At 44.6% G+C, this 13,306-nt stretch overlaps 1 protein-coding gene across 1 annotated transcript in view; it reads right to left on the bottom strand.

Moving 5' to 3' along the window:
* XPO4 (exportin 4) overlaps positions 1–486 on the bottom strand; it is a 138,934-nt gene extending 138,448 nt beyond the window's left edge. The window contains exon 1 of the mRNA XM_088458528.1: positions 402–486. Within this exon, the coding sequence (XP_088314654.1) occupies positions 402–467 (66 nt within the window). The 5' untranslated portion in view covers positions 468–486. The remainder of the gene's footprint in view (positions 1–401) is intronic.
* Positions 487–13,306: the final 12,820 nt, after the last annotated feature.

Below are 13,306 nucleotides of genomic sequence, written 5' to 3'. Positions count from 1 at the left end.
AGGGTCTCAGGAGGACTGCACATAAATAATACTATAACATGCAGGGGCCACATGTGATGCCCTGACTAATGCCAGGTCTGCAGCACCCAGCCATGTCATCATCTTGGGAATAGTACAAGTAGGATAAAGCATGGAGCACATCCACAGGGGGATCCGGCTCTATCCCAGGCGGGTGATGCTGGGGTCTATATGGGGAGATCAGGGAACGGAGGACCCCGCGGGCAGCCCACGTCCGCCCTCACGCAGGCAAGGAGCGAGCAGCACCCCCTGACCCGGGTCACTGTGGCCACCTGCACCCCGTGCCCAGCGCCCCCCGTCAGCTGCCAGTCCCATACAGAGCTCCCCCCCGGGACTACCGCAACCCCAGCCCTGCCGGCTCTCCCCCGCCGCTCCCCGCTCACCATTAAAACTTTGGCAGCGCTCTCCAGCTGGGCGATCACTTCACTCGCACCCAGCGCCGCCATCATGGGCTCTGTTCAATGACGCGCCACGCGGTGCAGTGTGGGATAAAGCGGGGAGCAGGGCCAATGGCGGCCCTGGGGGAGGGAGGGAGAGGAGTGTCCTTGGGTACGGTAGACCACTGAGGGGGGCAGTGGAGAAGGGAGCCCGGAGCAGAAGAACCTGGAAGTTTGTTGTGGCAGACAGACAGAAACTGGCACTGTGGCGGATGAGCGCGGCGGTACAGGGTGAGAGGATGGCCGGGCAGAGGGGAAGGGGCCACTGGTGGGATGGGGAGAGAAAGCAGCAACTGCTGGCATGGGGTAAGGGACCATTGCTGATGTGTGGAAAGGGCCACTGGTGGATTGTGAGAGAAGGGGACCATTGCTGGCATGGGGCAAAGGCCACAGGTGGGTTGATGAGATAAAGGGATCACTGCTGGCACGGTGCAAGGGACCATTGCTGATGTGTGGAAGGGGTCATTGGTGGGATGGTGAGAGAAAGGGACCACTGCTTGCATGGTTAAAGGGCAACTGGTTCTGGTCGGATCAGGGAATCGGTGAAATGGCCGCCTGATGTATGGGGCCCTTAACTCGTGTTAAGGAGATGATGAGTGGTGGAACAGGTACTTAGGATATTTCATAGTATTTCAAGGCATAAGAACTGTTAATAAAGACAGCGTTAGTTCTTGAAAAGACATAATGAGAAAGGTTACTGGATGGTATCTTAATATTATTTTGCATCTGGTGAGTAAAAATGTAATCGATCTGTCTGATTCAGAGATTCGGCATCAGCAATGTTTGCTACAAATTTGATAAAACACTTGGAGGAAGAACAGCACGAGTTTTAAGTAGTTTGAAATGTATTGGAAACAAATAGCTTTATCCAATTATCTGAGTTTGCGAATGCAAACTTGTTTAATGAAACTTGCATACATCGCACGAATGTGTGCACCCGAGAAATGCAAGATTCAATTAGAAATGCCAATTTGCGGTAGTCGCAGTGATGTTGCGACCTGGGAGAAGTGCATGAAAAAGTAGGGATACCACCCTGAACCCCCAAAAAAGAGGCAGCTGAGCTAACAAGACATTATATGAGGGCTGATTGAATGAGGCTGCCTCTGTTTTTCTGTCCCATAGGTAGACGTGGCAACGCTATGCTGGTTATTGTGAAGCTCATACATCGGTGTGTCTGAACCTGTGGTGGGACTGCCGTAGTGTTCTTTATTTGGTCACAGTGAGTGGAAGATCTTCGTACGTTGTGTCATGACGGATAAGGAAGACGTGTTTGTGATAGAATTTTGCGCAAAAAGCAGAACTGAAGCTCCTGAAATGTTACGGCAAGCATACGGTGCAGAAATAGTATTGACGAAGTGCATTCTGGGAGACCATCCAGCGTGGTTAAAGATGCCAACATTGCCAAAAGCTGCGGAGATGTTACAAAATGACAGAAGGTTAAATTTACGCGTACTTTCGGCTTCTCTTGGCATCTCATTCGAACGGGTTCAGCATATTGTGACAAATGCACTGAAAATGCATCATGCGTGTGTGCCAGGTGGGTACCCAGACATCTCACAGAAGAGCAGTTGCGACGGCGAGTTGATTTGTGCAAGAACACAGGGCCTGATTCAGACCCGGTCGCTATCAGCAGCCGCTCGCTGTCAAAAACGGGCCGTCTATGCAAATCATGTGCTCGCTCTTTGCAGTGTAAGGACACTTCTATGTCTAAGCGAGCAACGGCATATTGCGCTCGCAAGTGTTTAAAGACGCCCCCTTGCCACTCGCAACACATGTCATCTCCGGTATTTGAAGGATTAATCGATAACATCGAGAGTCATCGGGGCTGCTCGCAGCGCTTGAGGTAGCCTTACCCTCCCGCAAGCACTGCGAGCAGTTCAGGGTAAAAACCAACCAAGTGACGTGTTCAATGAAGCTACTTTGCTAATTATGCACACCCATTAAACTCCTGACGGTCAGACACACCTGCGTTCACAGCACCACTTCCCCCTTCACAAGCACCTTCCCCTGTTACCACCCACAAACAGAGCTATCTGTCACTCATTCCACCGGGCAGTCTGTTCAGGGCGAGCGAGCAAAATCCGATCGCTCATACTTTTTTGCGCACTCACACTGCGACTTATACGCATGCGCAGACAGGCGACCATCGCTCAGAGCGAGCGCAACTTAGCATCCGGGTCTGAATCAGGCCCACAGTTCCAATGTTGGAGAGGATACCCAATTTCCTGACATCGATTGTGACGTGTGATGAATCGGGGATTCGTCATTATGATCCGGAATCCAAACAACAGTCCAGTGTATGGAAACGCGTGAATTCGCCTCCGCCTAAAAAGTTCAGTGCGATTCCTTCGGTGCATAAAGTCATGCTACTGCTGTTCTTTGATGCTCACGGTATGATCCTACAACATTGGCTTCCCCTTGGACTGACAATGGTGATTACTATGCAAATGTCCTGAAAACCCATTTGCGTGGAGCCACAAGGAAGAAAAGACCACACTGCTGAAAAAACAGTGGGTCTCATTCAGACCCGCTTGCAAGCGGGTCGATGTTACCCAAATGCGCATGCGCACGACGGAGGCTGCTCCGTCGTGCGCATGCGCGAGACCCAGCGAGCGATGAGGAAGCCGTCGCTCGGGGTCTCGCACCAAAGGTGGCATGCTCTAGATGGTGAGTGACAGCACGCCCCCTTTGGTGGGCGTGCCTGCCCAGACAGAGGCGTTCCCATGGGAACGCCTACCGTCTGGGTCCGGCCCCACTGACATCACTAGTGATGTCAGTGGGAGTGTTTTTGTCTCTGATAGAGCCAAAAGCACTCCGGGCTTGCGGCTACCACAAGGGTCTCGTCGCAAGCCCGATGGTCGTGATGGTCTTGACCATCGCGACCATCTTTTTGGCCGCTCGCATAAGCTGTGGGTGGTCACCCAAAGCTATGCGAGCGGCCAGGAGGCCGCTCCAATATTAGGTAGGAGGGCCCTGATTCAGAGCGAGCGCTCTAGTCAGTGCGTCCGTCTCTGAATCAGGCCCAGTGTTTCTTGCTCCAAGACAATGCCCGACCACATGTTGCTGCTGTTGCATTGGCAGCACTGACTGAAATTAATGGGACATCACTGGAACACGCTCCATATAGCCTGTGATTTCTGGGCATTCCCAACCATGAAAAAAACAATCGCCCTGAAACTATTTTCAACAGACTATGAAGTGATAAATTCCACAGCTGCAACACTAAAAGTGATGTCGCAAAACAATCTCCTGCACGTCTTTTAATTGTTATTGAAATGCTACAGAAAATGTATTGAATGTGAAGGACGCTATTTTGAAAAAGAAAAATCTTCAGATCTTGGAGTCAAAAATCAGTTTCATGACTTTTCAATCACCCCTCATAGAAGGCTGTTAGTGGCCATAAGGAAAGTACTGGAGGTTATTAAAATGTGTCAAATGGATGATTTTTGCACTTTTAATTAGTGGTTAAAAAATTAGAGTAAACAAGTGTTTTTCAGCAAATGAAAGTCTTTCCAGCATTTTGGGGTACAGGAAAAAAAGTCTGCATAGTAATTTTTCAGTGTTTTTATTAGAGATGTGCGGTCCGGTTCTTCAAAAATCCGAATCCACCCGAATTTTGTGAACCTGGATAAATCAGAGTCGCGGTTCTGATCTGAGGAGATCCGGGTTAATCCAAGTTGTGGTTACGATCTTTTTGCGGTTTAGAATTCGGATTTTAAATTTCCAGATCCAAAACACTTGAGGGTCAGCGCACATATCTAGTTTTTATACAGGTTTGTGAAAAATTGGAATAAACATTCTTACCGCTCATTTGCAAGTTCAAAGACCCCTCTCTTGTCAATTCAACACCTCCACATACCTGTTCTACATCCTTTACACCTCCACATACCTGTCCAACATCATTTACACCTCCACATACCTGCCCCACACCATTTACACCTCCACATACCTGTCCCGCATAATTTACACCTTCACATACCTGCCCCGCACCATTTACACCTCCACATACCTGCCCGCACCATTTACACCTCCACATACCTGTCCTACATCATTTACACCTCCACATACCTGTCCTACATCATGTGCACCTCCACATACCTGTCCTACATCATGTGCACCTCCACATGCCTGTCCTACATCAATTACACCTCCACATACCTTTGGCACATCATTTACACCTCCACATACCTGTCCCACATCATTTACACCTCCACATACCTGTCCCGCATCATTTACACCTCCACATACCTGTCCCGCATCATTTACACCTCCACATACCTGTCCCGCACAATTTACACCTCCACATACCTGTCCCGCACAATTTACACCTTCACATACCTGTCCCGCACCATTTACACCTTCACATACCTGTCCCGCACCATTTACACCTTCACATACCTGTCCCGCACCATTTACACCTCCACATACCTGTTCAGCATCATTTACACCTCCACATACCTGTCCTACATCATTTAATCCATAACACCTATCTTTATTGGCTGTACAGTGTCCTGACATTTTTACCTTTTTTTTTTTTTTTTTTAAGATTTTACCTTTTCACCTGCTCAGGGGGGATGAGCACGAAAAAAATGCTACTTCTGCAAAAGCAATGTGAGTTTGGATTTGGATTACACATTAAATTCGCAGAAACCAACTCGCACCTGATTGGATTGACACTATTCTTAATATGCATAATATTTCAAACACAGGGGCATAGTCAGTTAGACGCGAAAAGTGCCGTATTTTCACATGCCAGACTTTTCGCCGACATCGCTGGTTTTCCATGCGAAAAAGTATCGCGCTCGTCCCCGCTTATCCCCGTATTCAATTAGAAATCGTCGAAAACGGGACCCGCCAAATTCGAAACCAGCGAAAAGTGCTATCAGATTTGGGGAAATAAGCCTGACACCCCCCAAAAGATGCTCTGACATTGGGGATTACTATAGATACCCCCCGAATAGGCCAGCTGAAGGTATATGGGGTACTTAAATGCTCTTAATAGCTGCTAATTAGCATCTTTACAGAAGTGGTAAAGAAGCATTTAGCATTTATTTTTGCAGAAAATAAATAGTCCCAGCAAATTTGGGTTCACGAAAATGGATGCTAGCATATTTTAAAGTTGCTAAAGTGAAGTTTTAAAAAATGCACCCATCGCAACCACCTGCATACTTGGGGACCCCCCTGGAGTCTATTTTTCTAGTTTTTAAATTTGTCCCCCAACTTTGGACTTTTTCGCCCCCAAAATGAAAGTACTTTTTTGGGGTGATCTAAAGTATTTTTTAAACTTTTGAAGCAGTTTACCTTTGGGGGACTGTCCCAAGGGTGCAGGGGGGGTTTCCGAAGTTTGCACCCCAAAACCCCAATTCTGCACTTTTTCTGACACCTATTCATAGGCGAAACTTTTTCGCAGATTACATTGCATTGAGTTTCCGCACCGGCGAAAAGTCTCCAGAATTAAATACGGAGGAAACTTTTCGCATGGCGAAATGCCGTCACTCACGATACTTTATGCAGAAAACAGCTTTTCGCCGCTAATTGAATATGGCCCATATGTAGTTTTACATGTCATAGGGCTCAATTCAACGCAAATTGAATAGCGCCAGGAAGGAGCTCCGGGACTAATTCAATTCAATGCACTGTTCAGCCCGACTGAAGGATATCTTCTCGCACCCGTTCTGGGGTGCGAGCAGAAATCCGACAAAATTGCTGGCGCAATGCCGTTTTTTGCCCTTAGTTATGCAGGAACAGCATTGCGCGGGGCACTTATGTCGGAGAATGCCGATTTTCTTGAATAAACACCATGTTTAAGGCACGAGAACGGGCATTCTCTGACATAAAAGCATACTGAATTGAATAGCTCCGGGAGCTCCTTCCTGGTGCTATTTAATTTGTGTTGAATTGAGCCCATAGAGTTTTATATCGGAAGTGAAAGCTATTATTATACAATTGTGATCTATTCTAAAAGAAAAAAAATGATGTATATCTGTGTTTTTATTGAAAGGTGTTTTAATGGGATGTAGTCAGGTTACCGGCGGCCGGGATCCCGTCACTGAAAGCCCGTCATGGGACTAAAGATAGGCGTCGAAATCCCAATGCCTATCATTAACCCCACAATGAAATCCCAACGCACGGCATACCGAACGAAGGTAAGTCAGGTGTCTTAGGATGTAGCCGCAGGGGGGATGGTTAGGTTTAGGAACCTCTGGGGGAACTTAGGGTTAGGGCCCCCCCCCCCCCCCGGGAGGGTTAGGGTTAGGGACCCCCCCGGGAGAGTTAGGGTTAGACCCCCCCTGGGAGAGTTAGGTTTATGGTGCAGGAAGGGGGAGGTTAGGGTTAGGCACTAGGGGAGGGGGGTTAGAGTTAGGCACCACTAAGGGGGTGTTCGGGTGCTTACCAACCCCAGTCAGGAATTTCATCCGTCGGTCTTCCACTGTCTGTATTTGATCCAACAGTTTTACCAATTCCGTTTTAACATTATTTTATTTTATCTGTATTTGTCTAATCTGCATAATAAGGAATACATGTATAAAAATAAATTTGTTCAAATACTTTGCCTAGTTTCTGTGATAGTTTTAGTAAGTCTGCTTGTAGAACTCCCCATTCATGTGCCATTGTTTCTGCTCACGACCCGATAATCCCTTTATTTCCTCCCAATATTTCCCAAATCTCGCTGAGTTGTGATCATCCTTTCAAACTGTAGTAGTTTGATAGATAGACATGACATAAGTGAATTGCAATTGGAGATGGGGTATTGTGTCATCCATGGATTGATCCGGTCTGGAAAGGTCAAGAAATATGACAGACTCTTTAATAGTTTAATGAACATTTTTTATTTTATAATGCAAAAGAAACATGAATACACATGTAGAGTCATATCAACAAAGCACGCTAAACAATGTAGCAGAATAAACAAACCATGAGCCAGGGTAGACTCTATACAACTGTAAAAGTTGATCTCTTTGGGTAAAGGAGAAATTTCATTCGGCCAGTTTGACGAGATGCCTACCGGCTTTGTAGCTTTCCCTTACACTCCACAGTGGTGCGCAGGTGATATGTCGGCAGGACCGTAACCTGCTTATATGTGCACAGAACATATATAATTGGAGGTGCTACCTGTGGTGACAATTGATATATACACAAAAAGAAATACAAGTGCACAACTCCAAATTAACTGATTATATATAAATAAATACATTACTGCAGTAAATAGAGGTTTTTGGCATAATCTTGGCCAAGGTTATGGGCCTACCCACCATATCCGGGTAACCTCTGTAGGGTAGATCCCTAACATACTAGGGTTCAAATCCAGAGCGCAGAACACCCTCAAACTAGCCCAGCTAAGCCACCCCAAGACACCGCTATAATAAGAAATATGGAGTGTAAAGGAAATAGTTAAGAGCAGCCGCATATAAAGAATAAAAATAAAGTGAAATACATATATAAAAAACAGACAGTGAAGTGTTAAAATGTGTCGATAGAAAAATGTGTTATACTGCGGTGCCATGAAGCAGATCAACCAAAGCAGGGGGGGGGGGGTTACTACCAGTAGCTGCTGCATTCCCACCCTAGGCTTATACTCGAGTCAATAAGTTTTCCCAGTTTTTTGTGGTAAAATTAGGTACCTCGGCTTATATTCGGGTCGACTTATACTCGAGTATATACGGTATTCTAAAAGACAAATAGAAGGGGCACCAATAGTGCATTATCTCCAGTTTTATTTGAACATATAAAACAAAATATGTCTTAAATGACCTACCAAATAGAGCGGTCAAGCCACCGCAAGTGTACAGCACATGAAAAAAACTCTGTCTCCGGGAACAACCAGGTTCACTCGTCGGAAGACTTGTAGCACAGAACCGAACAATGCTAGGCCATGCCCCAAGGGCTTGACTGCTCTATTTGGTACGTCATTTAAGACATATGTTTGTTTTATATGTTCAAATAAAACTGGAGATGATGCACTATTGGTGCCTCTATTTGTCTTTTAGAATTTGATTACCTGTGTTTTGTGAATACGGGGACCTTTGAAAGGGAGACACGCCTGCCCAATACACGAGGCAGTGCATACAGACCCTTGTTTTAAGGATTAACTTATTGGGACTATTTTCCAGTGCTACAGATTTGTGCTCTGACTATTTGTTTATATATATATATATCAGTCAGGTGCATAAATATTGGGACATTGACAGAATTTTCATATTTTGGCCTCTGTTCACCACCACAATGGCTTTGAAATGAAACAAACAAGATGTGATTTAACTGCAGACTTTCAGATTTAATTTGAGGGTAATTGCATTCAAATCAGGTGAACGGTGTAGGAATTACAACAGTTTCTATATGTGCCTCCCACTTTTTAAGGGGCCAAAAGTAATGGGACAAAAACTAAACAATCCTAAATCTAACTTTCACTTTTTAATACTTTGTTGCAAATCCTTTGCAGGCAATTACAGCCTGAAATCTGGAACGCATAGACATCACCAGACGCTGGGTTTCATCCCTGGTGATGTTCTGCCAGGCCTCTACTGCAAATGTCTTCAGTTCCTACTTGTTCTTGGGGCATTTTCCCTTCAGTTTTGTCTTCATCAAGTGAAATGCATGCTCAATCGGATTCAGGTCGGGATTGACTTGGCCATTGCATAACATTCCACTTTTTAGCCTTAAAAAACTTTGGTTGCTTTTGCAGTATGCTTCGGGTCATTGTCCATCTGCACTGTGAAGCGCCGTCCAATGAGTTCTGAAGCATTTGACTGAATATGAGCATATAATATTGCCCGAAACACTTCAGAATTCATTCTGCTGCTTTTGTCAGCAGTCACATCATCAATAAATACAAGGGAACCAGTTCCATTGGCAGCCATACATGCCCACGCCATGACACTACCACCACCATGCTTCACTGATGAGGTGGTATGTTTTGGATCATGAGCAGTTCCTTTCCTTCTCCATACTCTTCTCTTCCCATCACTCTGGTACAAGTTGATCTTTGTCTCATCTGTCCATAGGATGTTGTTCCAGAACTGTAATGGCTTTTTTAGATGTTGTTTGGCAAACTCTAATCTGGTCTTCCTGTTTTTGTGGCTCACCAATGGTTTACATCTTGTGGTGAACCCTCTATATTCACTCTTGTGAAGTCTTCTCTTGATTGTTGACTTTGACACATATACACCTACCTCCTGGAGAGTGTTCTTGATTTGGCCAACTGTTGTAAAGGAGTTTTTCTTCACCAGGGAAATAATTCTTCTGCCATCCACCACAGTTGTTTTCTGTGGTCTTCCGGGTCTTTTGGTGTTGCTGAGCTCTCTGGTGCGTTCTTTCTTTTTAAGAATGTTCCAAACAGTTGATTTGGCCGCACCTAATGTTTTTGCTATCTCTCTGATGGGTTTGTTTTGATTTTTCAGCCTAATGATGGCTTGCTTCACTGATAGTGACAGCTCTTAGGATCTCATATTGAGAGTCGACAGCAACTGATTCCAAATGCAAATGTCACACCTAGAATCAACTCCAGATCTTTTACCTGCTTAATTGATAATGAAATAACGAGGGAATAGCCCACACCTGTCCATGAAATAGCTTTTGAGTTGATAGTCCCATTACTTTTGGCCCCTTAAAAAGTGGGAGGCACATATTGAAACTGTTGTAATTCCTACACCGTTCACCCGATTTGGATGTAATTACCCTCAAATTAAATCTGAAAGTCTGCAGTTACAGCACATCTTGTTTGTTTCATTTCAAAGCCATTGTGGTGGTGAATAGAGGCCAAAAAATGAAAATTCTGTCAATGTCCCAATATTTATGCACCTGACTGTATATAAATAAAATAAGGTGCTGCCTGTGGAGACAATTGATATATACACAAAAACAAATACAAGTGCACATCTCCAAATTAACTGATTATATATAAATACATTATTGCCAAGATTATGCCAAAAACCTCTATTTACTGCAATAATGTTTTTATTTATATATAATCAGTTCATTTGAAGTTGTGCACTTGTATTTCTTATATGTGCACAACCAAGCATCGGGGGGATAATTGGTGGCACATCGCCAGTAATTAAATTCCCACTTAAGAGAGTAAATGTGTACTTCCAATGTATGAAATAGTGTTGCAGTATTTTTTTATTATTATTGTTAGCAGGGAACTGGGTGTAGTAAGAATTTTGAGATGCAGGAATAAAATGGAGCACACAATGAAGACCACAATGAAGGGAAGCATCCCAGGTATTGTGGCATTTGGGTAGTGTTATTGTTATGTTCTGTGTTGTTTGTGGACCCGGGGTGGTAGCAGGAGCGATCACAGAAGCAGATTTGAAAATAAAACTAGGTTCTTTAATAAGTGCTTGAGTAGACATATAATGTGGCAGTAAATAAAAGTCCAGGAATATATAAATGTGCACAAGAGTTCTGTGGTGGGAGCAAAAGGGTTAATGTCCAAGTAGAAACAATTAGAGCTGTCCAGGTGTGCAGGTAGTGAAACTGAAAATAATCAAGCCAGGTTTGCAGATAGTGAACTGAAAATAAACAAGCCAGGTTTGCAGATAGTGAACTGAAAATAAACAAGCCAGGTTTGCAGGTAGTGAACTGAAGCGCAGGATGTCAGCAGGCTCAGGCACTCAGGTATGGGCAAGGGTGATGGAGGAAGCTGGGTAGTCCAGTGGGAGCTAGGAGCTGACAGGCAGACTGGCAGACAGCGAATTCACAGGAACAGGAAAGCACAGAGAACTCCCTCTCGGCTAGGCTGAGATACACGTTGCACTGGCAAAGAAGGAAGGCACTGACCCTTCCTAAATACCCCATGCCGTGCTGTTACTGGCCGGAGGGAACATGTGACTCACCAGGATTGGCCAGCCGCATCACATGGCCAGAAGGCAAGATGGCGGCGCCCATGCCAAATGGAACGGAGACGCCGCCAGGCCTTACCAGCGCAGAGTGACAACAGGCCCGCACAACAACGCGCGCAGCCAAAGCCCCCCGCCAGACACCAGCTCCGCCACCAGACAGCCCGCGCCACAATGACCTCACAGGTAACACTCGCCTAGCGCCATGCTGAAATACCCTGGCCGTGACAGTTATTCAAGGGACTTGAGATACAGTACATTCCATAGTGGATATGTTTCGTGTGGTTGAGTAAAGCGAATGGAAATATGCTGGCACTATATTAGTAAATCTTAATAAATTATAGTAAAGGAGATCTGAAGGATGGAAGATTTTTTTTTTTTCCCAGTTTCTGACTATCGCTAATTAGGAAGTGCTACAGATGTGCAGAAGCAGCTTGTCCTGTGTGCTTACTCAGAGATTTAAGGGTTTATTGAGAAGGAACGTGTGCGGAATGCAAGGCACACAGATTTTAGTGATTAGATCCATTTGTTCCAGACTGCTGAATAATGGAGCATTCCCACCAGATATGGAGATTTGTGCCTACTTCACGACAGATTAGTCAGGAGATGTTAATGTTCGTATGCAGAAGAACTTGTACAAAATACTGTATATTTGCAATGGTTTATACTTTATACCAGATAACATGCATTTCATCCAACAGATTCTTTTGTCCTACAATGCTCGATGAGTGACCATTCTTCGTTGTCCGGTGAAGCCCTAAAATCTTTTTTTCTGGTATTCTTTATGATGTTCACGTGGAGGGGATTTAAGAACTAGTATAGATTGGTTATATTATGTAAATAATACTCTTTCAACCTAATGCATAAATAAAATAAAAAAATGAAGGGATGGCATCCAATATTCTTTGAGTGAGTTTGGGATTGGACGAAGCTGCAGATTTGCCAGTATTGAAATTGAATAGAAAGAGGGAGTTTATATTTTTCTTGCATGGGTGCAATCTTCCCCCAAAGATAAGTATAAATCTATTGATGTTCTTGGTCAGTCATGGTGTAGCTATGCTATTGTTGAACCCTGGAGGAAAGAGTGGGCATCTCCAGATCATGAGACAATGGAGAAGGCCATGGTACCAAGTTATAACAGCTGTTTGCATCATCCATAGTGAAAGTGTAGTGTATACTGGGGTTAGGACAGGGTCCGATTGGTCTGTTTGAAATTTGCCAGCCACAAAAGGAATCTAATTTATGTTTTTTTTTTCCAATACACACCCATTTCTTGAGGCCGGGTTTGGAGTACTATGAGTCATTATGGTTAAGTTGAACTGCAATTAATTTATTGCGTAGTGTTTGTAGTGAAATCAAATTGGAATCAGGGAGGGTTTGAAAAGAGAGAAAGCGCTCTTGGGACCTTTAATGGCATTGATATTCCCAATCCATGAGGCATACATGGAATATTATTTGGTTACATTTTGGTGGATGATGGGGGTGTGGGTTTAACCGGCTGGGGATACGTTTTTGATGAAAACCACAAGATAGCGGACTGCTGAAGGGCACCAATGAAATGTAAATTTTGATTCCGAGTACTCTAAATTTTATTGTGTTGTTTAGCTTATAGCTGGAGAGAGTCCCATATTACCTGAGTTCTGCTAATATGGAGATTTGGGATCTAGGCAAACTTTTATAAGCATATCATCAGCAAAAAAGGGAAATTTGGTAGAATTGGCTGTCTAGGGTCATACCTATTATAATTCTGTTTGCTCTAGCCAGTGAAGCTGCGTACAAGGATGCAGCCACTGACTTCAGAATGCTTAGAAAATGGGTCAGGCACACGCTCCTGTTTTCTAGGACGCTGCCTGACTTCGCCCCCAAACGGCCGCAGCCTGTCAATCAGCGAGTGAGCTTGCAGAAGGAGATCTGCACATGCACAGATCGTCAAACATCGGAGTTGTGCGCAAACCATCGGGTTTGCATACAACTCAATCAGTTCCATTGTATGAAGCGTTGAGACTTTGCTAC

Source organism: Taudactylus pleione, unplaced genomic scaffold, assembly GCF_031769625.1.
Source record: "Taudactylus pleione unplaced genomic scaffold, aTauple2 ptg000842l, whole genome shotgun sequence".
In the NCBI taxonomy this organism is placed as follows: Eukaryota; Metazoa; Chordata; class Amphibia; order Anura; family Myobatrachidae; genus Taudactylus; species Taudactylus pleione.
Note: the sequence above shows the minus strand (reverse complement) of the source record. Positions and strands in the feature narration are given on the sequence as shown.